General features: G+C 41.1%; 2 protein-coding genes across 9 annotated transcripts in view; one reads left to right on the top strand and one right to left on the bottom strand.

Annotated features, from left to right (window-relative positions):
* Window positions 1-1809: 1809 nt before the first annotated feature.
* s1pr4 (sphingosine-1-phosphate receptor 4) lies at window positions 1810-5515 on the bottom strand. Its single transcript, XM_086116654.1, has 2 exons — window positions 5471-5515; window positions 1810-4681 (listed from the first exon to the last, which is right to left on the bottom strand). Exon 2 carries the CDS (start codon window positions 4557-4559, stop codon window positions 3339-3341), a length of 1221 nt encoding a protein of 406 aa, XP_085972780.1. The 5' UTR covers window positions 4560-4681; window positions 5471-5515; the 3' UTR covers window positions 1810-3338.
* A 2883-nt stretch (window positions 5516-8398) lies between these two features.
* Window positions 8399-25122, top strand: part of myo9bl (myosin IXb-like) — a 53811-nt gene continuing 37087 nt past the window's right edge. For 5 of the 8 annotated variants that reach the window (XM_086115101.1, XM_086115100.1, XM_086115098.1 and 2 more), the window contains exon 1: window positions 8401-8801. The gene's annotated coding sequence lies outside the window, so the exon portion shown is untranslated. Of the gene's footprint in view, window positions 8802-25122 lie in introns of all 8 variants that reach the window. The other 3 variants (XM_086115103.1, XM_086115102.1, XM_086115104.1) reach the window with 2 other exon arrangements.

Below are 25122 nucleotides of genomic sequence, written 5' to 3'. Positions count from 1 at the left end.
CACGTGCATTTTGGAAAGCTTCCACCTGAGGAATGACAATCAGTGCCATGATTGGTGTGGTGGCTTTCATCTGAGTCATTAATCTCTTGTAATGGCACATGATTACTCCGCAGTGTTGTTTTTAACCCAGCCCATGTACTTACGAACAAATGAGTCAGCAACGTAGCTTTCAACTTTCTCGCTTTTATACTCGAGCGCCCTTGCCAAACAACTCAGGACGTAGCATTCGGAAATGGTCTACCATGTACTGTATGTCCATAACTCTACCAACGATTATTTGTATTTTTTTTTCAAGATTTAGGGGAATAGAAAAGCCATTGGTTTTAGGATGCCCCATTTAATTTGGTGTCGGGGCAACCCATTGCACACAACACAGACGGCAAGACAAAAAGGCATCAGGGAATCTCCGGTCACGCCAGAACGCTCTGAGTTAATAAAACAAAATTGCCTAGCTTGCAAGTGGCCAGGAGGTAAATCCCAACAGGAGGAGAGGTTTGACGTGTGATGAGACGCTGCAGATCCGACAAACAAAGAACACACTTAATCTCGCCTCTCTGCTCCCTCCAGATAAAGAGCCTTGACAATCCATAGTTGTTTCATTCTCCTTCAAAGGTGTATAGATCTCTGCTCAAGGTTGCAGTGACAGCGTGAGCAAACTTGCAGTCTTTTTAGGTCAGATAAGTGGCCTTCAATGTCTAAGTCTGCGAATGGCTTGCTGCTTTTAATTAGCCGAGAGGAGTAATTGATTTATTATATTTGGTTCATTGGCTAACCCCATTTTGAGCGCTACACCCTTCCACAATGGCATCTTGAAATGAAGCATATTTTGTTCTCTCTTGAAGCAAACGTGCCAACCGATTGACGTAATGGTGTCACCTTCCAGTGTATTGTGGATTCTCGACGTCCCTCCGACGGCAGACAGCTGTCTGCCGGACACCTGAATGCTACGCCAGTGAGGTAATTACGAAGGCCGTAGCCATGTCTGCACGCAACCGTCACGCATCCTGCCTCATTTGGAGCTCAGAGAGGGCCTCGTAGTTGTAAGGGGAGAAGCAGAGAGAGGGCATGAACTGGTGATGAGCCCCGTGTCAAATGTGCGCGAGCGCGCCTCTAATAACGCCTGGAATTTGCTGTTGCTTTTTCTTCATGTCGCTGAGAGAGCCGGAGAGGTGCCAGCGTCAGGGATGAGGGAAGTTTATCCTTGCCCTTAACTGTAAAGTTGTCGGAATTCAAGGGAAGGGCTGAAAGGAACTCGCACAGTCATGCACCACTGACAATGACTTTGTTCCCACAACCACAAAAAAAAGAAAAAGAAAGTGGTGTCCATAAGTCATACAGTAAATGACTTATAAAGTGGATTGGAAGCTCTTAGAATTATGCTATTTCTAATGGAATGGCCAAGTACGAAAACCGCATTCATGTTCAATTTTTGTTGTGACTGTCTACTTGCAGTGGGGCTCAAAAGGGGCAGTGAAAATAATCTAGTCCGCACCAACTTTTTAAAGCAAAATACTTCCACCGATAGGATTTAGATGGAAATCAGTCAGTCTGACCTGTTTTTGGTCTTGGTGGAGGTCTGCGTTCTATTAATTGCCATTACCATTGAAGTTGAAAGAATAAATAGTAGAGAATGGAAAAATTCCAATGTCAAATTTTAGACTAAGACCATCTATATTGTCATCCCCACTCCCTTTAGCTTTGACGCAATGCGCTTGTCGAGGCTCTTTCCAACTTAATGCCGCTGAGCATTACTCGAGTGGTCTATTCTTGATGCACTCAATCATCTTTGTGAAATAACGAGGCTTTTGGTCGTCTTTGTGTTTTATTTTTATTTTGTTTTGTGTTACTGCTCCTCGAGTGTAACACAGCATTCCAACATTGGACTTAAATATGTACATTCAAAAAGAATCAACCAAACAACATACACACTATAAAAACAAACTGTAACTGCTCTTTTTGTTGACTTATGCAACTGTAAACTAATGAGCGCTTCCTACTCAAATGGACCTGTGACCAGATAGAGTGGTTACACCTCATGAACTTGCTGACCTAAATGCAAGTACACAAAATGACCCTTACAGCAATCTTGGAAATTTCAGATTGATTGGAGTACATTATAAGAACCTTTTTTTGCACAATTGAAAGTGTTTTTTTTTTCTAGTTTTATCATGACAGCTATTAAAATTTTACATCCATCCATCCATCCATCCATTTTCAACACCGCTTATCCAGTAGAGGGTCGCGGGGGTTGCTGGAGCCTAATCGCAGCTGTCTTCGGTGGAAGCCCGACTGCACCTTGAAGTGGTCGCCAATCAGTCGCAGGGCACATATAGAGATGAGCAACCAGTCACACCCACATCGTCACCGAGTGGGAAACGATCCCACACTGCCCACATACAAGCCGAGCGAGTGTACCACTCTACAACATCGTTGACTGCTATTAACCCTTTTAGGGATAGTGGTTACTACAGTGGACATCTTATCATGTTATGGGGTTACAGGGTGCATGAAACGGTTAAAATCTTGTGCATGTTATTAGTTAGCACTTCTCAGTTGGGTTGTCCATTGACTGAGCATAAAAAAATGTTTCCTATCAGATCCTGCAAATGGAACTCCAGTGAAAAGGAACACTCGGCACTTGTTTTGTAATGCAAATATCTGTAACATACGGGATTGGAGTGAAAAAGCATCATCTTGGTTTTTTTTTTTTTATTTTATTTTTTTTATTGATGGAGGGATGTGCTTACGCTGATTGCCATTATTATGGAAATTGTACACTCAAAGGCAATAGATTTAAGTTTACCCGTGAAGTCAAATGAGCTCTGAGCAGGTAATAAAGCTCAGTTTTGATAGACATTGAGATGTTTGAGATTGATGTGAACAAAGACACCTTGAAGGTATTATTTAAAACTTGACTTTGTCGAGTTGATGTTAATGGGATCTTGCGCTCATGAATCATTTTGAGTCTTGCGGAGCCTGTCAAGGTTTCAATGACACATTCCCTTTCAGAATTCGGGCAATAGAAGAGGTAGCATACTGAACATCGTGGAACATATATTAACGTTCAACAAAAACAGCATCAACACGAAATATTCAAGGGCAAAAAAGAAGAAAAAATGCACATACAACACACACATTTTCTTACATACATAAGGTACAAAAATATATTGGTCCTCCTCTTATAAGATACATTTCAGCAACTATACATTTCTAGAACGCTACTTGCTGGAAGTTTTGTTTACCAGATGGCAAACCACAGGTCTGAGGAAACAGTTATACTACTTGTGTGTGTAGCACCTCTCAGGTCCTGTTTGTATGGGAGTGGTCCCCATTGTGGTCTAACCACTCGAAACTGAAAGGCAGTTGGTGGCGGAGCTCAACCTGCGTTTCTTTGATGCCTTGTGGGCCTTTTTTGGTGTTGGCGGAGGGGAGGCAACGCTCAGGTTCCTGACCTTGTTAAAATTGTTCCTCAAGCCGTCCTGCCTGCTCTCCGAGGTGCTGCTGGTTTCCTTGGAGGCCAACGCCTCGGGGCGACACAGGCCTGCCGTCAGGCAGCAGCAGCACAGGAGCTTTGCCATGGCTCTCCTCATCTCGCCGCTGCCCAGGGCGTAAATGATAGGGTTGAGGCCTGAGTTGAGGACAGCCAGGGAGATGAAGAAATCGGCGCTGAAGAGCGGCGCGCACTGTCGAGATTCGCAGAAGAAATCAACCAGCAGCAGCAGGAACAGCGGCCCCCAGCAGAGCAGGAATACCCCAACGATGGTGATGACTGTTTTAAGCAGAGCCAGGGAGCGCTTGCGGCATCGTTGTTGTGCGCTCTTGTGCACGTGGCTGTAGATGGCGCTGTAAAGCACCCCGATAGCCAGGAGGATAATGATGAAAATGATAAGGGCAAACAAGATGTAGGTCTTTGAGTAGAGCGGGAGAAGGGTGGAGCATCCGTCCAGGCTGCACATACAGTTCCAGCCCAACAAGGGAAGGAAGCCGATCACCAGCGCCAAAACCCAGCAGAGGGCTACCAGGCCGTAAATCCGATAATAGGTGCTCCTGACTGACTTCTGAGGCACTGGCCTCATGATAGTCATGTAACGCTCCACGGCAATCAACAACAAACTGAAAATCGATGCGGCCAGGGCGACAAACAGCATGCCCTCACGGAAAAGCCAAAGCGCAGGCGTTAACTGGAAAGTCCGACTACCGGACATGCAGATGTTGACCAGGTAGGCCGCACCGGTCAGGAGGTCACTGAGGGTGATGTTGGCGATGCACACGTACACCCAACGCCAACTGCGGCAGATGTGAGAAATGACAGCCACCAATACCAGAGAATTTTCCAGAATGATGAGAATGCTGATACAGATGAAAACGACCATGGTGGCGCTAATGTTCTGCGAGTTTGAAATTGCCCTGTTCTTCAGACGCCCCGTGTAGTTGTAATGCCTCAGGATCACGTGGCTGATCTCGGAGAGGTTCACGAAAGAGGCGTTGCTGGGGAAAGCGGATAAATGATACAAGTGAGGGCAGGGGGACGAGGACGTGAGAGAGGAGAAAAGATCCATGGCTATTTCTGAGCTGGGAGGATGACGACAACAACCGGGTTGGGGTGAGTTGCACAGGAATGAATGTGAAACTCCTGTAAAGACAGGCTATCGTCCCACTCAAACCACTGGACAACACACACCTGACAAGACAGAGAACAAAATAACCATCACTGCAGGAAGAAGGCAAACCAAGAGTATGGTTATTTCCAACAAAAAAAATTGGTACAAAAGTTACTTAGGGGGACTATTTTTGTGTTAGGCTTGGGTGTAGGGTTAAAAAATAGCCCAAGTATACTTAACACACATCCCTTTTTGTTGAAAATGTGCATACGGATTAGATTCAACACATTTTGTCATCTTTGACGTTACACACCAGCATATCTTTTTAACTTGCATGCTTGCATTTAAAGAGGAATAATCAAGAGCTCCTTAAGATACAATACTATGAACTCCAAATATATTCGTAGGTGTCAGATGTGCCATCTACTTCCTGATTGGAACTTTAAGAGGCATCATTTAAATGCCTCCCTCATGTGGTGTACACAGCATGGACTGGAACCAGATGCAGAGGGCATTTAAATCACAGCAGGATGCATTTGAAGTATTTCTCTGAACGTTGAAGTTGAATGCTCGTACAAAGTGTCGGTAAAACACAAATACATAAGTACAGTAACAAATATTTAGAATGCATATCATCTTTCTTCTCAGAAATCTATTTGTGTAGCCAGCCCCAAATCGATTTCTCCAATTTTGTCTGTTGGCACCAAAAGCTTTTATTGATCCTCGTGAAACAAGAGAGAATACAAGTGAGTCATTTGATTCATCCAAATTTTTTCAACCCGAAGGAAATAAAATGAGCTAGAGTATTTCATAATGAATCACAAATGATAATCAGAGGCAGAAGAATGGTGCGCACCGAGGGTACTTACTGCGGCTGTTTCTGCTGGTGACGCTGAGTGCAAGAGAAGATGCACTTGTCACTGACTACTGATTTCTGCAGCCCATGTTTGATGGGGAAGTAACCCCGAGAGAGTTCACACCCCTCACACATGTGCGATATGCAATACAGATTGCCATCATTTTGTCACATTTCTTGCACCACATCATGAAGATGGTGTAAGGTGCGCACTTTTTGAACAAGCGCAAAATATGAAGTCACTTCCAATTTCGTGTCCTCTGCCTTGGAGATTGTATTAATATTGCTGCAATGTGATTAAATATCATAATGTGCTGTGTTTTCAGTTCATTTTTTTTGGAAGGCATAAAAACAAGCATTCAAGATGACGCCATTCATGCAGAATGACGTTGTGTTATTATGTTCTCTCTGCTTACCTTATCGTTTGACCTCACAAAACATGTAGTCGTATACAAAGAGCTGCAAATGTGTGTTTTCGTTGCCTTTTGGTAAGTTCCATCAGTTTTCTTGTAGGGAAGCTGGAGCCTCTCCCAGCTCCCCTTGAGTAAAAACATCTTGAAATGTACCACTACACCATCAGTGACTTAGTTAGTTATTGCAGTTAAATATATTATAATCACTGAGTTTGTCAAAGAATACATTTTACTGAAGCATTAGATCAGGCATGGGAAACTTAAATTCTGGAGGTGGGCACCTCTCCCAGCCGTCTTCGGGCAGTAGGCGTGGGACACCCTGAACCGGTTGCCAGCCAATCGCAGGCCACACAGAAGCGAACAACCATTCACGCTCACACTCACACCTAGGGACAATTTGGAGTGTTCAATCAGTCTGCCATGCATGCGTATAGAGAATATTTTTGATTTTGACTTCCCTTTAAAAGATGACACCGTCGCTGAGGCTTTTTATTCATTCTCTTTATTCATCCAAGTCACGCCACACACTGACTCCTCACTTGAGCCAACGTTCAAGTTTATATGTCCATCTTGCCCTTTCATCTGAGTTGTTCCTTTGTCCTTTGTTGTCCTCATCAAAGACATGACATGCACTCTCACCAAAATAGCAAACACAGGGCACTCCAAAGCATCGTGGGAAGTGTGCTGCTCACCATTCCTACAGTATGTAAAGAGAGTGACATACATATTTGACCTACATTTGTAGCTAATGAGGCGTGACATTCATGGGCCTCGCCCATGTACCTCATTTTAGTTCTCCTTTTTGAGTTCTAAAACAAAAATGCCACATCTGAATGCACTATGTGACACATCATTAGTTTCATCTTTACCTTTTAAATAGGCATTGACAACATTTTGTGGTTGTAGTGTCCAGTCGGGTGAGCTGTTTCTAATATTTTGACACATAAACTTCTCAGTATGATGCAGTGATTGGTGCTCGTTAAATTGGGCAGCTATATGAAGTGTCTGGTGAGTGTAAACCAAATAAAGTCATGTTGTTATGATATTGATAGTAATCTAAATGTCATAGTAGCTCTACTTTGAGGCTGCTGGAGTAAATGGAATGAGGAACACAAACAAGCAACTGCAACCCAAGGCGCTACCAACACCCTGTTGGCAGTTGAAAACGCCCTCGTTCACAGCGCATAACTTCAAACAGCACTTTAACCACAAAAGTCATGTCAACCTCAAGTGTGTCTTAATCACGAAAATCATTCATATCAGACTGAGAAGTATACAAAAAGGTCAAAGGTGACACACATACACAAAACCTTTTTTTTTTTTTGCCCCTTGTAATTTGTGCATTCAAAGGTTAAGGATATTAGTGGTGGGTCAATCTTTATTGCAGACTCAATGGCATAGTTTGACTAGTCTACAGTATCTCAGTAGGTTTACATGGAATATTCATATCATCGATATTTGTGCAAGTTATTGGCCAGTATGATTACATTGTTGGAAAGCAACCCAAAGGTCTGGCCCACACATTGCTCTGACATGCTGTACTGTAGTGCTGTGGAAATATCAATTTGTGGGAAGAAGTCAACATCTTGTGGACAAAAAGTAGCATTACAATGTTAGATCTGAAAATGAAAAATTATGTAGTTCCATCAAATAACCACTCGGAGTGCTGAAAAAAAAAGCGGTCTTTTTTAGAAGGGTCCTCCTCACTACATAAACACGAAATAGGTACGTTGACGCGGTGGTGCGCCCTGCTAAGTAGTGTGAGAATGGCTACATGACCTGTTAGAGTCTAACAGGTCATGGAGTCTAACAGTTAGACTTGAAACCTTTATTACTCATACAAAGGGGAAATTTGCATAGTTTCAACAGCAGTAGTGGCTTCAGGAATAGCGGTTACAGGAATCAATAAGAAAAAGAAACAGCAAGCAAGAAGTACATTGAAAAATGTTTCAGATTGTATGTCCTTATGATGATCGTTGCGGTGTTACTAGTGCAGCGCAGCAACTTTTACACGTAATAGTAAGCCACAAGTGGCACTAGTAGTGTAAAAATACGGACGCTGAGCAGTGCAAAAAAATATGCCATGGACTACTAGTGAACGACAAAAAGACTGTTCCAATGCGTTGACCTTGATCTGGATCTCAAGGATATCAAACTGTACAAACGACATTCCATAACTTCCCGTATGTAGAATTCGTCACATGCTATTTTAATGCTGCAGGGGACGCTGTTGCTCACACTTAGCGCTTTGTTGCGTGTGAGTCGCACCACAAGTGTAAATGCTGTAGGGGACGCTGTTGCTCACACTTAGCGCTTTGTTGCGTGTGAGTCGCACCACACGTGTAAATGCTGTAGGGGACGCTGTTGCTCACACTTAGCGCTTTGTTGCGTGTGAGTCGCACCACAAGTGTAAATGCTGTAAGGGGCGCTGTTGTCCCAAAGCAGTACTTTTTAATTCAGCAGCGCGCCCTCGTTGAACGCAACCTTTCCCCCCCCCCCGCAACTTTTTTTCCCTCCATCGCTTCTCTCAGCCTGGCTGCTGTTATTTAGGCAGAAAAGAAAGGAAGTCGCGACAGGCTAGCTGGTTAGCCGACCAATAACCAGTCCATTTCCCGTGCGACAAATATGCTTTTGAACACCTTTTACCCCAGAGACGCCTCTTCTTTGTAGCCGAGGCGTACGAGGAAGCTACTTTTTTGTCGCTTCGTTTTATTTTTTTGTTTCCGCGCCGGTTTCAAGCTCGTTGTCTCATCTTTGGCCGTCACCGGCGTTGTTAGCCCTCCCACAGACTCACAAGACGCATTTTAACCAAAACTCATCCAAACAAAACACGGATATACTAGTGAGTTGGTCATTGCTTTTTTTAATCAGTGGCTTTTGTAGTGGGGAGTACTGTGAAGAGCAACACAATGGGACAAGCAGCGAGGAAAGGTACGTTCATGTTTCATTCTACGTTGGCTCGGTGTGACACATTGTTTGGGACTAAAGTTTTTCAGGCAGCTATTCTACCACACGGTGAACAATTCTTTAATTTGGAAGCATATGGGCATTTGCAAATGGTCGGCGTAGTGACAGAAGCAGCAAAGGGAAGTAATAAATGCAGTGCACTGGGGCTCCTGTGAAGTTTCATTAACTTTGTCAAAACTGGCGTCATGAATAACTTGGCTTGACATGTTTGCTCAGTGACACGCTTGCTAGCATCTTTGCAATGTGTGCATCAATTGTCTGTCCCAACTTGTTGCTCCCCAACGATCCCAGACGGTGGGAAAAATGTGACTCACAAACACCGATAGTCTTTCCCAACCTGGCACACTGAGGAAAAATCTCACGGTACACCTCCACACGAAGACGTCACCCACAAAAATATAATGGAAATAATGATGGATACGCAGGACTAGTGAAAGTGCATTTTATCGCTCTATCTGTCGCTGCCGTAGATAGATAAAAAAGATACATTGTTTGGTGTAGGTAAATATTCAGACCAATTCACTGAAATTGGATAATTTCCTTAGGCATTTGCGTACCAGGTACAGTCATTGGGAATTATTGGACGAACACACATTTGTAGAGTGTGCTCTTACAATATTGATGGTATGGTGTGGTACGGATAAAAAACAGAGGATAGAAATCTACATTTCAGTTGGTCATTGTTCATGGAAGAAAGAGAATATCCATCCACGTTCTATAACACTTGTAGGGCTGGGAGACTATGGAGAAAATATTACTTAAAATGATTATATATGATTATTAAATGATTTCAAAACTTCGTATTTATTCGACGACCCATACTCAAGTTTATATATACGGTAACTTAAAAAACAACCAGAAAAATAAATCGGTATCAAGAAAAATAATATATTAAAATAATAGCAATCAAAAGCAACAAATAGAAATAAATACTTGCTGTTGCTGCTGTGCGCACCATGGCCTCCTAGGGGCAGTGTGGTGCGGTGCTTGCATGGAGATACATTATTTAAAACGTAATTATTCACTACTGTTGACAGTTATACTGTTGTAAAAGGCAGATGTAAACTAGTAGGGGTGGCAATGAATTTTATGATAAAAGTGGCGAAGAAAGTCGTGATTGAACTTTATTGTTAGAACTTGTGTTTCAAAGATTAGAAAGAATATATATACATGTGAGTATTGTTATATTACCTGTCTGTATGTGTTATTACAGTATTTGTGTGTGAATGTTTATAATTTGAAGGTAATTTACTCCTATAAACTTCTAGTGCAATTTTTTTTTCCAGCTTGTTAATGGGGTTTCCCATTAACTGCTAGCTCAAACGTCCTGTATCTCACTTAACTTCTTCAACTTGTTTTTGTCTGAAAATAAACATACAGAGCTTCAATCTTGAGACTGACCATTAGTATCAATTTATGGAAAAAAATAAAATTCCGTCTGATAGATTTTATTTGATTGGAGGATGTGCTATGGGATGCAATGTGGTGTTTTGTCTGTCTGTATTTTTTAAATGTGGGTACGTGAGTGAGTGTGTGTGTGTGTGTGTGTGTGTGTGTGTGTGTGTGTTAGTGCTTTTGGGTGAAGTGTTGGTTTAACATGTTTGGACTCATTTTATTGTGTCAGAATGCATTTATAATTGATGTGCACACATCGTCATGTTTCTGCGCCATGTGTTTCAAATTAGAAGAATGTGGTTAAACTGTTGGCTTTGACATCCATGCATAGCCCTCAAAGCATCGAGCATGACTCAAATGAACCATGCTTGGGTTAAATTGATTAAAACTAATTTCCACTGAGACATGAAATGATTCCCCTTCCTCTGCTTTTGTCTATTATACACCTTTTATCCCTGGTGCTTTGTTTACTTTCAAGATGAAGCTGTCGCAATTTTTCCCAAAGGCTTTTGATTCTAAAAAGCATAACAGGCTAAAACAAATGGTTCCAGATACTGTAAGCTGCAAGCACTTTCCTGATGACTAATAACCCAATGGTGGAAAAAAGAAACCATAAGCAGTACAATTTTACAATTACACGCGCACGCACACACACACACACTCTTTGCTTGACTAGCTCATCCCATCTTTGGCTGTATTTTTTTCCATTGCTTTGATTTAGCCTGGTTCCTAGAACCCTTGGTCACATGTTATATTCGTAACCAGTACATCTTATTTGAATTGCTTGATTTTGGGTTGCTAATCTCACAAAAGAACTAGAAATGAAGGTTGTTGCAATTAAAGGATTTTCTAAAGATGGAACAGTTGACATGGGCTCCTTCACTGGAAAAAATGTGCCTCAAAAATAAACATGCGTGACGTTACGTGAGATGTCAACCAATCAGGCTATGCCTGGCAGTCCTGGCAGTATAATGATAGCTGTAGAACAGGAAAATGAACTGACTACAAGATAGGAAATCGTGTCGGGCTGCTCATAGTGAGCAGCCATTTTTACCAAACTGATGCTAATGTGAGTAGCATCCAGCTAAAAGCACAATGGCTAAGGACCCGCGTGAAAATGGCCAGAGAAATGTGACAATAAACTCTATGCTTTACAATTATATCAATATCAGAACAAAGTGGAAGTCATCCATCTTTATCAAGCGGATTATGTATGCCTTTGTAGGATTCACTGCACAAGAATCACATTCATCATGCACTAAACTTCATTAGGCTTGTCCGAAATGTACACATTGCAGTTTTCACCCACTGAAGAGTCGCATTGCAACACATTCAAACCTTTGAGATTTCAAGCAGCCTTTCCTCTTTCCACACCATCTTTTTAAAGTGCATCTTTTCCCTCAAGCAACCCACTGAGCCACTATTTTGTCATATTTTTTGAGTAAAAATTGCCATATGGTGTCCTGCTTATAATGTTCGGTTCTGGCTGCAGAGATGATAGAGGCTGCAGACGAGATGGGGGTGGGGAGGGCGGTCACTGTTGAGCTTCAATTGGTCCGCACACCCTGGTGGGTATAATTCTGTGTGGCTGTGGATGAATACATAATGGGTCAGCAGCCAGAGATAGGCCTGGTTTCTGATGCCTCGACATGATTTTAACAGATTCTGGAATTATTCCTCCCTCCTTGCATATCACTGAGTTCAGTATTAATTACCGTAAGGTCGTATCAAACCAGTGTTGTCTTTACCCTCTGTGTTCGGGTTCTTCTGTCGATCGGACACAGTGTGGGATGCTGGGCAACCTCAAATTATTCATATTTGTAATCAAATTTTACATGGCGAAATAATGGAAATCTACATCATCTGTTTTTGAATAAAACATTGCCGTCATACAACATTTACAGTATGCACAGGCATTATTAAGCAACATTAGGACATCTCATAAATGATGTCATCGGTCATGCAAGTTAAAATACAATAAAAGTGAGCCCAAATTAATAATGTATCATAAAAAGCAAAACACCTTTGTGGAGTTTAGCTGAAATCTTGTAAGATTTTTTGAAGCATCACATGCAGCAAGTGTGCACTAAACACGAAACTTCCACTGTATTCGGAACATTATAAATATCTTCAAATTTTAAAAAATGAAGTGGTGGAGCAAGAACAATATAAGAGCAGCTTTTAATAGTTTTTTTTATTTTTTATGGTGGGCTATATGCTGTATTTTCCCTCAATTGACAGACAGCCGAACAGGTCTTTTCTCGCATTTTCATTCTGGGCGTCATGAAACCCACTATGCTGTCTGTATGTCAACATTATCTTATCTCATTTAGTCATGTTTGCTTGAAAACATTGAACCATTGCTGAGTTAAATTGGGGAAAATAGGTCACTTGCCAGTCGCGGAATATGCTTATGCACAGTGTATGTGCAAGATCAGCTGGTTGGGCACGCTTTGCTGACTTCCATGTTGTTAAAAAAAAAAAGCAGGTGCCAGAAATACTCGTGGAAGTGACTGTTCCGCTTTTGTGATCACGTGTGTTAGCACAACATAGAATGAATTTTAGATGGCGTCGTTGTTACCAAATTGTTTTATTTTCTTCACATGTGCGACATCAACCTCTTTGTCGGAACGAGGATAGTGGAGCCGGTGAGCAGGCGCAGTGTGATTTCTAATTAGTCTCTCAACAGCATGCCCTCTTGCTCTGTGCAGCTGCTGGGCTGAGCTGATGTAGGTTACTTCTCTTATGAAAGTCATTGCAGCCCTATTGATCAGGTTGGTGTAAACCAGTCATCTCATTTATGAGTAGGTAAGCACGATCCTCATCAATAACATTGGAAGGTTCCATCAGAATAGGTCATTTGATACAAAATGAATTAAACACCGGTAGAATACAGGTACATTGCGTTCATGGTCAAATGCCTGCATCGGCTCAGATGCCAAACACGAGATTTGAAACATAATCAATTTTTGTGTGCTTGATAAGTGTCAACGTGCCAAATATTGTACCACAATTCAGCACTGTTTTGTTGTTTTGCATAGGAGCAGTGGAAGCTAAGAATGCTATAAAGTGAGATGGGTGAGGGGCATCTCATACCTTCATATTACGGCCTTAATTGTTTTGTTTTGTTTTGTTTTTTTTCTTCAAAAATAAATGTTTTCTTTGTTCATAGTGCATAGCAGACGAAATCATTGTTTTATAATAATTGATTTTAAACCGGAGTTGTTTTTTTAAATTTTTTGATGGAGGCAGCTTGACAATTGGAAACCTTTTATCTGTTTCAATTTTGTGGGAAATATTGTTTCCAAATCTGATAAAAACAAGTGCCAAGGTCAATAATTATATTTTATCTTCTTTCACTAGTTCATTGTTTTCTGTTATACCTCATATGTCATGACCGTCATAAATGGAGGAAAAATGTGTGTGTGTGTGTTGCATCTTTTTAACATCATAACTAATAGCGGATATATGATGTGATGCATTCTGTTTTGATAGTTCAGGTAGATTATTATTATTTTTTTATGTTTGGTGTCAATGGGAAAACTACGGTAGTGGACAGAACAAAACCTCCATGATGCCTAAAGATTATTTATACGACATGAAGTGAGGGGAAGGGCGTCTAGCAAAGATCTTGGCAAATAATTTATGGCATGTCGAGACAAGTTTTTATCTTCTCTTTTTGCCAATGTGCTCATAAGGAAGATATGTGTATGACAGCAGTACAAACTCTCTTCACAGGGATTATCTCGTGAGATCTCAGGCTGCATTTTGTAACTGGTGGATTGGATTAGCAGTACCCATCATCCAAAATCCCCGTGTGCTGATATGTTCAATCCAATTTTTGTAATTCCCAAATAATGTTGTTTGCTGATTCTGTAACAAAAAATGTGTTGTGCATATGAGCCAGAGTCGCAGATGAAACTAAAGATGGAGGTCAGGAAGGAGAATATGTGCGACCATTGTGTGCTTTTGTGTGTGCTCCAGGGTGTGCACTGCCTTTCTTCAGTGGAAGAAAGAGGCTTTCACTTTGCAAAAAACGGGTAAATGAGCTGCGCCTTGTGGGGCTGCTGGTCTTTGCACACTGGAGCAGATGGAGAGCCAAAGACCGAAAATGACTGGATGTAGATGGGGAGGGAGATTGGCGAGGCTGTAAAGTCATCAATTCCTCATACTCCTTGGTAACTTGGCACTGTCAGTGTGGCCACGCAAATTTATGGGCTTTATAAATAGACTCAGCTGTAATCATAGGGTGTAAGTGAGGAAAAGACCAACTGTTTCACGATGGCCTACTTACAGCGCCTCATTCTTCACTCGCTTTAACACACATATCAGGTCAAGATGCTCGCGATCAAAGGCTTGATTGCGATCACACTGATCTTTCCATGACGGCTTGTTTAGCGGTGATTACAGGCGCGGTTGTAGTCCAAGCAGCGATTTAACAAGTATTGAAAAGAAAAAAAAAGAAGAAGAAGAAAAAGCGGGATTTTCCACTGTGAAGCGCAAACTGATCTGTTACACACTTTAGGACAGCCAACATTCTGATGTCATGAAGCATTTAAGATCAGATGTTCAAGGTGGTATTTTAACACACTATGTCTTTATTTGACAAGCTTTACACTTAAATGCAAGTGATATAATGTAAGTAGATGCCAAAATGAAATTGAAGTCAGATAATTGTTCTCCGTCGTTTGGCTGTGGCTCTGCTCTAGCTGTTGAATTTTGAAGTTATCTTGGATGATTTCGAATGGTTCAAACAGGAAGCGACTGTTATGGCAACCAAAGCTTGGAATGTCCACACGCGACTCACTGTCCATGATGTAAGCACTGGATGATTAGCATACCATTTATACGTACATTTAACTGTTTCACAGGGATACGACAAGCTACAGGACTATATTCGACCCTAATTGTGGTCAATTATGAGGACAGATACATTATTTAACGATGGAAAATGTGAAAAAGTTAGGCTGCATGGTTTTATTCATGTCACACTGCATAATTGATGTCATACTGTAAACTACAGTCATATTATGAAGTTAGTGATATACAGTGGTGGCTGAATCACTTGAGAATGAGATTTTTGCTGTGCTTGATGCCAGGTTGGTGTCGATTAATTGATCAAGTCACTGATAGATGTCACATTGTTCAGCCAATCAAGATCAGACACCCCCGCATCCAGTTACATTTAGACACCCTTATGGCAACTCAGGATTTGTTGACCTCTCATGTCTATTCACGTATCGCAGCTGCAGGGTTGATGCTTGATTCAGTGCTTTGCAATACTGTAATGTATTTTAGCAACCTTGGAGTTGTGTCATGTGGATTGTTGCTTGGTGTTTGTAAATTCTGACGAGTAGGCAGTGAAGGTGTCCAGAAAGCCGATCGTTAGCACGTGCTCGTTACTGTGCGCCAATGCCAACAATATATCCACAGAATGAAGGGTTCAGTGAAACACGAGTTGCATGTTTTTTAGTTTGCTGACATTTACCGTTCTTAAAGGGGCTGTTGAGTGACCGCCACTCATCCTTGTTTCATGGACCAAGCAGACACTACAGTAGATTCTGTCTTTTCTCTGTTACAGGAGGGTGTTTGATGAATTCGCTAAGATTTAGGCCAATATATAAATATATATATGGGGGTGGGGGGCATTTAGTACCACTTGACAAATGTTTTTTTAAACCATTTTTGGAAGCTAGTAATACTTCAAGAGTAAAGTAATACATGACAGGGCAGAGTGTTTGGTTTTGAATGTTTGTTTTATTGACACCTCAGTCCCCAAATATAGGTATTTGCTGTTTAAAATAACTTAATGTATATATGACACCAATTTGTTGCAAATGATTGTCGAGAAACACATCGGGGAAGGGATTTAGTACCATGAAAAAAATATTCGGTGGGATGATAGTGAGCTAAACGCGGTCCTGCTGCTTTGATGTCACTTGATGTACATCTACACACAAGTGAGTTCAGCATCTGCCATTCAAAACTATTCAGTGGGGAACCAATATGAACTTCACCGCTTGGTGGAAACATGGCTTACTGTACTACCGGATGGAAACATGGCTCTAATCATGGCTGCGGTGAGAGCTATTCCACCCCCCTCACCCCTCCCTGCCATCACTGATCCTGTCCCTTGGCTCAGGATTGTGAGCAGAGAGGAGGGCAGGGACCACCCTCGGGCAAGGATTGCTCTTACTCTGCGCTGGTGTCGCGCTCCGACGGCCGCTGTCAAATTGTAATGATTCGTGAGGGCAAATGAGCGCATGCATCTGAAGTTCCAGTAAAATAACATATGAAAATTTGTGTCTTACTGCACCACTTTTGGTTGTCAAGCCAAACTGACATAACTGCTTTGAGTAAATAAATGTTGGTAGCTAAGTTGCATTTGTAGGTTAAAACATCCCCAAAACCTGACCAGACATAGATGTAGCATTAGTTTCAAAGAGGTCCTGGTTTGCATTAAGCCCGTTGAGCAGTACATGGAAGGTGATGTGATTCTAATGTTTGTTTTAAAGACCTTTTGTTGGACGGGTCTTCAGGGTTCGAACTGTCTGGTGTTTCGTAATGAATGCCTGACAGGCTGTGGAGGGTGACCAAACGGAAGAGCAGACAGAAGCACAGATGGTGGAAAGTATAGGTGAGATCAGCAGACATTTGAAGAGATGGAATAGGAACAGAGGCTTGGCAATGGGCTCTATGTAGGCTGGACTGTGTTCTGTTCTTGTCTTTGCTCTGTTTTTACTGTGTAGTCTCAGGTCACTGATGAATAACTCATTTGTTAGAAACCCAACAGGATGTCTGAGTTAGGTGAGCGAGCCTGGTGACAAGATGTGAGCAATGTGTGCAGGAGGAAACAAAAAGATTCAAATCATGTAGCCGAGACATCTTGTTTTGCTGAAACATTACACGTATGACTAGATCCAAAAACATAAAATGCATATTGTCTTCCATGAAGGACCCTATTCAATGTTATTTTAGTGTATACATGTCCAGCACAGATGAACAAGAACGTGTCAAATGTATTTCTGCCAATTCTTTTTTTAAATATGCATGAAGCAGCATATTTGTCTCATTCTTTGTTCCTAAGAGCATTGGACAGTCGAAGAGGGTTCATTTTGAACGGTTATTTTTTTGTTCCAATGAAACTGACATTAAGATTTTCAGATGATTTACTGATCCATTCATAGCATGAGTGATAAAGTCAACAAATCCTTATAAAATAGCTTTCTGTGTCTTACAGTTGATGCAGACTTTGCATTAATTGGGCTTTTCGTCAAGCTTGTGCACTACCGCGCCCATGCTGGCAGCACAATGGATAAATGTGTAACACAGACTAGTCTATAAAGAGTACAATAATCCTCTTCCTTTTCCGCTTTTTCCAAATAGTGTCTGCAGGTGCTCCTTGTTTTGTTTGGGATCCTGTTTGTGAACAGTAGTTATGCTATTAGATCAGATGGAAGTGGTGTTACTTTAACGTCTACCACAATAGTGTTTGGAGGCTCTGTAAGGACTCTCTTCTCATTTTCAACTTCTTTGTCTTTTCATCCAACATGGCGAGAGTGACCTGGAAAGGTTTAATCTCATCACCACCAGCCTCAATGGAATTCCAAACCAGCCACGCAGAATGAGCAGTGCCTTCTGGATTCCATTAAGTCCAACATGCTAAGGTCTCCCTGCCTTGGTGCGTCTCATGCCACTGCTTTGATTTCATGGTTTCAGCTCGTCATAGTGACTGAAAATTTCACCACTTTTTGTGGCCAGCTTCGTTGACATGTAAATGAAAGACAGACCTAATATGGTGAGAATTCGCATGGGAGTGTCACAATGCTTCAGAGAGCCTGGATGGATTCCACACAACACAATAATGAATTTGAGCATTTGTTGTTGGTCCTTTTGGGGAGTATGAAATTGAATTCAAACAATGCTGCTGCCTTTTTTTTTTTTTTTTTGGGAGAACACATTAAATTCAAGGCTATACTCATCTGCTCCCCTCAGTGCAACATGGCATCTGGACTGAGTTAGAGGAATGGTGCCAAATGTTCTGCGGCGGGGAGCTAGGCGGGGGGCGGGAGGTTGTGAACAGTGGGGGTTGGAATGGGAGGTACTGGAGGAGCTAAATGAGAAGGTGATTTTGTTAGAAAGTGCTATACCAGGATAGATGAAGAGGAAAAAACAGATGCATAGTAAAAAGGGAAGGTAGTGTAGGGCTTAGGCCCTATGAGGCCTCCCAGGTCGATGACCTGCTGCGAAATGTATCTAAAGTGGAAGTTCATAAACCTGTGACTCACACTCATGTTAGATTGCCTCAAGGTGAAAACAAAGACTTGACACATGGTTGAGTAAAACGGACGGAATGCATCGTTGCTTTGAATGATATGGTGTTCGCAGTGAACTGACTTCATGTTTTCAACCAGCATGTGTGTGATAAGGAGGTCAGTTTTCTCCCCCAAGGGACGTCTGCCGGCAGCCAGCTTTAGTTTGTCAATACTTGTATCAAACACATGACATTGGGAGTGGCAGATCAATGCAACCCCCAGAGATATCTGTAATTTGATTGATTAGCACTGTCCATTGCCAATATGGTATTTTATTTTATTTTATTTTATTTATATATATTTTTTATTTTAGTTCGACAGGCTTGCATGAGTCTATTGCTGCCTATCTGTTTGGGGCAACAACAAGCTTGCTTGGTTCACTATACTTCATATCATCCCATTCCATGTGTATGTGTGCTGATTGCTTTAGCCGACACTCACTCGACACGCTGTTGAAAACAAAAAGGGCCATTTGAAAAAAATTATATTGTGGATTGCAACAAAGGTAGTTTCGAAGTTGTTCCTGTTGACACAAAATGTCAACACACACAAAGTTAACTGGTAGCATGTCCTGTTTGTTTTCTTTGTATAATTAACTGGTACATTACATGCTGTAAGGGTAATGTGTCACACTATGTGCATAGCTGACACAACTCGTTTTTTGGACCATCGGCTTGGGGGTTCAGTAAAGACTGAAAATGGTTCTATCCACACGTCTTGTATCCTTTAGATGCAGACAGCAGATGCTCGTCATCTTTTTTTTTTTTTTGTCATGGTGCGTAGACTGGGCGAGGACATGAAACCTTGTGGAGGGAATTAACAACCAGACTTAATCACAAAGGCAGATATGTAAAACACACTTTAAAAAAAAAGAGTCACGTATTGTTTTGTGTTTTTTGTTATTGTAAAGTGTCCTTGGGTGTCTTGAAAGGCGCTTATAAATAAAATGTCTTATTATTATTATTATTATGAGTTCAAAGTGCCCTTTACCCGTGACTCTTTTTTTTTTTAAGTGTGTTTTACATATCTGCCTTTGTGATTAGGTATGGTTGTTAATTCCCTCCACAAGGTTTCATTTTGATGAAACAAAAGACTGTTTTGTTTTTATTTTAATAGGCCACATGGCAGAGTCTAGTTGGAGGCACTGATCCATTCACAGCCCTTTTGTGGATGCATCTGCACTGAAGCAGCCCCTGAGGCTGATTAGCACCACTCAGCAGCATGAAGAGCAATCTCTCACTATCGCCAGACCTACGTGTTTATGAAAGCCCAAGAGTATAAACGTAAAGGCCTAATGCCAGAAGGGGTGCGCGCACACTTAACCGAAACACACACACACTACACACACATTGAATCTTGACTTCCTTTGCTTGTGTCTATATTTGTGTGCAGTTGGTGAGTGTTGGCAAAAAGCCAACCCCTCTCCTATCCATTAGGTCATGTCAGTGAGAGTTCTAATGCTGATGGATACTTAAGTGGCCCCAACTACACTTTCCCCAGAGAGAAGAAATAAGCTTTTGGTTGCACAGACTGACACCGGAAGCGGTGTAGGTGGATCTCTGGACTCTCTGATGTTTGAGATGCTGTGTAAAACCAAACAGTTCTGCTGAATTGGAGCACATGTGCTCAAAGGATTAGCCCCTCGGCTTCACACAGCTTTTGGCTTGTTGTCATCCAAGTACACACAAAACGATTTGTATAAGACATATTGAGTGCTGTTCATTATACTTGTCCAATAAATGGTCATAGGCCAGCAAACTTTCAAACACATTTTCATATTCACATTGTGAGAAAGGGGTGGCTGGGTTGGTTGATGCTTGGGGGTGGGGGCCCCTCTGCATGTTCTCCATCTTTTACAGATTGTCAGATATAATGGAAAATTTTGGTAAAACTTTAGATGACAGTTTGTCAAATTTGAACTGATTATTTGCTTTAACGTGGTTTCTTATGAGAAAATGTTTTTTGATATTAGAACACAATGACTAGTGTCGTAGACCACATTATGTTTGACCTTTGAATGTTCCACTCTACATGGCATCGTCGTAATAGTGACTATATCTTTCGCGGAGCGGCCAGCCCACTCTAATGTATTCAAGTATACCTGTGGTGGATTGTAATTGCTCTCCGGAAATTGAGAGTGCTTCAATAACATCATTCTAGTAGAATAATTTTATATTATTATATTGGACGTAACTGTTACATTTAAGTTGCTGTTGCTTTGCAATATTAATTTTTATTTTTGTTCTTGTTATGAGGTGTAGAGTTTCTGTAAAGTAATGTTTGACTTTTTACCTTTGGGCATTTCTACTTTGTGCTGCTATGGCAATGACTGCTTGTTGGCTCTGCACTGACTCATCATCTACTTACCAACGAAAATGGAATTCTGGGAGTCACCATATCTTCTTCCACATACACTGTTGACATCATAGCTTGCTCCATTACTGTTAACCTCTCTTGAATTTAAATTATGAGTCAAGCAGTGAGGGCAAATGGGGGTGGTGGGAAAGGAGAGAACGAATGTTTCATTCATTGACTGTCTGTGTCACTGGGTCATTCACTTCCTGCCACATCATAGTCAGCTGATGGTGCCTCATGCTTCACTAGTTGATCTGTTCATAGACTTGTATGGACCAATCTTTACCTTATCACCGTAGTTTTCTGGATCTCAGACTAAGAATAAAACAACCAAGGCTTTCTCACACATGAATCATAGACTATAAACAACACTCGTCCTCTTCTGCTGGGTGCAGTTTTTGTCTTTGTATATATTTACACGTGGGCGGAATTGAAATACGAGCTATTTGGCCTATTACACATGTGCCAATGAGTCAACCGACTTACTGCCAAGTACAGTATGGGGTCATTCCAAATTTCCTCAATTTCTGTGCCTGTCCTTTTATTGTGTACATGTGGAAGGTATATCTTTTTCACTTTGACCAGAAAAATAACATTTGAATTGTAACCCTTGCACTTTAACATTTAATTAGCACAGTATTTAATATCCATCTATATTGATCGTATATTTATTTTTTTGTATATTTATTTTTTTACTTTTTGTAATAAGGATAAAGGCTGAATTTAATTTTTAAAATATATTTAACGTTAAAGTAGAGATTAAAACCGCTATGAAAATGTCAGATCAAATTGAATAAATAAGCATATTTTTAAGCATAATGTGCTTTGTAAGGCTGGGGATTCAAATATATATATATATATATATATATATTAATAAGAAAAATAAAAACATCGAAAATATTAATAAAACACAACCATCAAGAGGAAAAATGGCATTCATAATATCCTGGAGTAAAACATACTTTTGTGCTATTATTTTCCCCCCTTGTAATTGTGGCACAAATTTAACATCATACTGTAGCTTCTGCCCACAGGATGCAGAATGGCGGTCGGGGTTTGCTTGCATATTTTTTTTCCCAATCTATATTATATTGAGTACAATTTCGAATGATTAATCGGGTATCCATCACTTTATATATTGACTTTGAATTATTGCCCAGCCCTACTAAGCAATGTTTGTGGGTGTTGAATAAATACACAGTTTATTGCTCTGAATTGTAGGTTAGAAATGTTTGATGATTCCAGTAACTCAAAGTGGGGACCCTCTTTGATATGTCTGGTCTAAGGAGCTTTTTAGAGGTTAAAGCCACGTCCTGCTCACAGTAAGCGGTTGAATAGTCCCTGTCTGAGCTGTAGTCCCACACTCCGGTGTCTTTCCCCATGCCACCGTAAGCAGCTAAAAGTCCAGGCTAAGCCCATGTGAAGCAGACAACTCCGGGGTCTTATCTGTGGAATGCTGAGTATCCTCGCTGAGGATCTCCTTTGCCGGGCGGAAGCTGTATTATCTCAAAAGCCCCATGTCTATCCTTTTGATTGTCCCACAGTCGCCTCTCTCTTCGGTCTCACTTGAAAATATTTGCTTTTTGTCTCCTCTTACTTTTATGTTAATTTCAATGTTCTTGCTACGACCATCTCTTTTGTCTCTTCCTGTAGATAGTATTCACTGATGTCACAGGCTCTCGCGAGTCAGCCCCAGTTTGTGGGTCAAGCATTGAGCATGTCGGTCATTCCTCTTATGCTGCAAAAGACACCAAAGGGTAGAAATGTCATTCCTCAAGGGCCCATGTGCTCCGACAAATGAGCATAAAAGTAAAATATGTCGGTGCAAAATGTATGCGTGTATGTGTCGTGGTAAGCACATTCTCAAAACCGTTTGGCTCCGGTGTAGCTTTTCAGCCCTACACCGCTATCTACTCAAGCTATATTGCCTTTATATGTAATCGCTTTGCAAAAATAGCTCAACAACTCGTATCCTTGTTTGGCAAATGCTTAGTGTGTCTTGTCAACAACGGAGCTATTATTTCCGTGGCTGTTCAAACAACACGGCTGCCTGCTGGTTGCGTATGTGATTGGCTGAATACGCGTGACCGTAAATTCACGTAGCATTGGCTGAGTGATGAAAGCTATTTACTATTATACTTAAGGTGGTGTGCAATGCTTGGCAGTAAACAGCAGAGGTGCTGTGGAGTCAGTCAATGCAATGCTAAATGTTCCAAATGTTCAGAGAGAGAGCGTCCCATTTCATTAAAATGAACAAATACATTTTAATACTCTTCTTTAGCGTGATGCGTAGGGTTAAAATTAACTGCAGTACTTGAAATAAAAACGGAAGAATGAGAGAGATGTATACTGTGCGAGGTCTTCATGGAGTAAAAACAATGACAAAGGTAATCATTAATGTGAAAAGTGATGAGGGATGTTGAGGTGCTCCGAGCCATGGAGATGTGTGCACCTTTTGAGAATTTTTTTCTCAAAGGTAAGTCAGATTCTTAATTATACAATTTGCAGGGTATTGTACTCTGTAGATTCATCTTTGCCTTTTTGGATTCTAAGCGAGTGAGCAGCTTGAAGTAAAAGTGACACATTCAAACCAGTTTGACCTCATAATGGAGGATAATGCTTATGCTGTCTTTTGTGGTCTCTGCAGCATTGCGTGCCTTATTATTTTAAAAAAAGCTTACTGTGGCCTGGAAAAAATGCAAACGCCTATGACCGTGAAGTTCTGTTTTGGATCTAATGTCCAAGACCAAAACAAAACAAACTTCTTGGAAATGTGCTCTTAAAACATCCAACAAGACTGAATAAGAGTTTCAATCATTATTATGATTGAAACACTGCACATCATGTATAAACTACAGGTTGGAGGAATAGCCTAAAATATGTATATTTCCCTGCATCAAGCAACTCTTGTAGTTCATATACAACAATGATCCAAACAGCTGCTTAGCCTATCTGGAATTTTTTTCTAAACACCAGCAAGATTGTGATCAATCATTAGAAAGTTTTTGACTCCAAGATCCTGTTTGCCTTGTTCCTTTTATGCATGTCCTATCTTGGTCTATAACATGGCTTGTTTTTCAGGTTGACAAAATAAACAATCTCTCCTTGAATGAGAAAAGTGATAAACTATCAGCCCTTGTGCTTACAGGATGGATCTCAGGTTACTAAAGGAGCACGGTCTGTCTGCTATACCGTGCAGGGTTGTGATTGAAAGCAGCTTCCTGTTTCCCCAAGGGTGGCTTACAGTTTACCAAGCATTCATTATTAATACAGGGCCATGCTACACGATACATCACAGGGCTCTTCTCAGCTGCTGTCATGATAAATTTGGCCTCGTGGTATGGTTCTTGAACTATACACGGTATAGTTGACAAATGGACAAACAGTAATGTTATTTTTAGTTGACAGCAAGTGGCAAAATGGTCGCCCAATGAGATGGACAAAAACAGGTGGATATTACTGTTCCCACTCATATTCCACAAATGCAATATTAATCAGAATGTCGTGTTTAGACTAATGGAGGCATGTGGAACATCATGAGAAAATGATTTAATCACAGTGCCCCTGCTGGTTTCAGTCAGCTTTGACTGTATTATGATTCAGTTACTGGTTGGGTGTGCTGATTGTGTTCTTTTCCACGGAAATTGGCAAATTGCAAACTGTGCCCAATTGATTGGAGCATAGTACAGTCAAGCCTCGGTTTTCAAACGTCTCTGTTGTCTGACCACATTGGTTTTCGGCCAAAAAATTTGAGATTTTTTCGCCTCGGATTACGACCGAAATCTGCTTTTCGACCAAACTGAGCAAATAGAATTTTTTAGTCATTGTTTAATGTTGGCAGAATCTGCTGAATTAGTAATAAGACCTGTGGTGAAATTAGGCTTCATTTTTCATCCGACCACCTAGTTTTAAAGCAGTCCCAGTGTCTTGTCAAGTGCTGTCATTACACCATTTGTGGTTTCGCTTGTGTGCTGTTTCTGTATCAGGCTTGCTTCCATGCAAGAGGTGAGTTCAGCAACTTTGCTGCATCAGCAGAAGTAACTGAGGTTAAATTGTCATCTACAATTTGTATTTTTAGCATCTTGCAAAAAACGGGCAATGTAAACAGTTTCTGATCGTGCACCAGGACAAGGCACATAGTTTATATGACCAAGGCTTCGTGGATCAATTATTGTTAACTATTAACGTTTCTGACAAAACAAACTTACCATTACTTCATT

This window comes from Hippocampus guttulatus, chromosome 7 (genome assembly GCF_054856545.1).
Source record: "Hippocampus guttulatus isolate MCC_2025c chromosome 7, RoL_Hgut_1.0, whole genome shotgun sequence".
Taxonomy (NCBI): Eukaryota; Metazoa; Chordata; class Actinopteri; order Syngnathiformes; family Syngnathidae; genus Hippocampus; species Hippocampus guttulatus.
This window is presented reverse-complemented; position numbering and strand designations above follow the sequence as displayed.

What these genes read in the sequence shown, in the direction of transcription:
- s1pr4 (XM_086116654.1), bottom strand. Translation starts at nt 4,559, where the DNA reads ATGGATCTTTTCTCCTCTCTCACGTCCTCGTCCCCCTGCCCTCACTTG.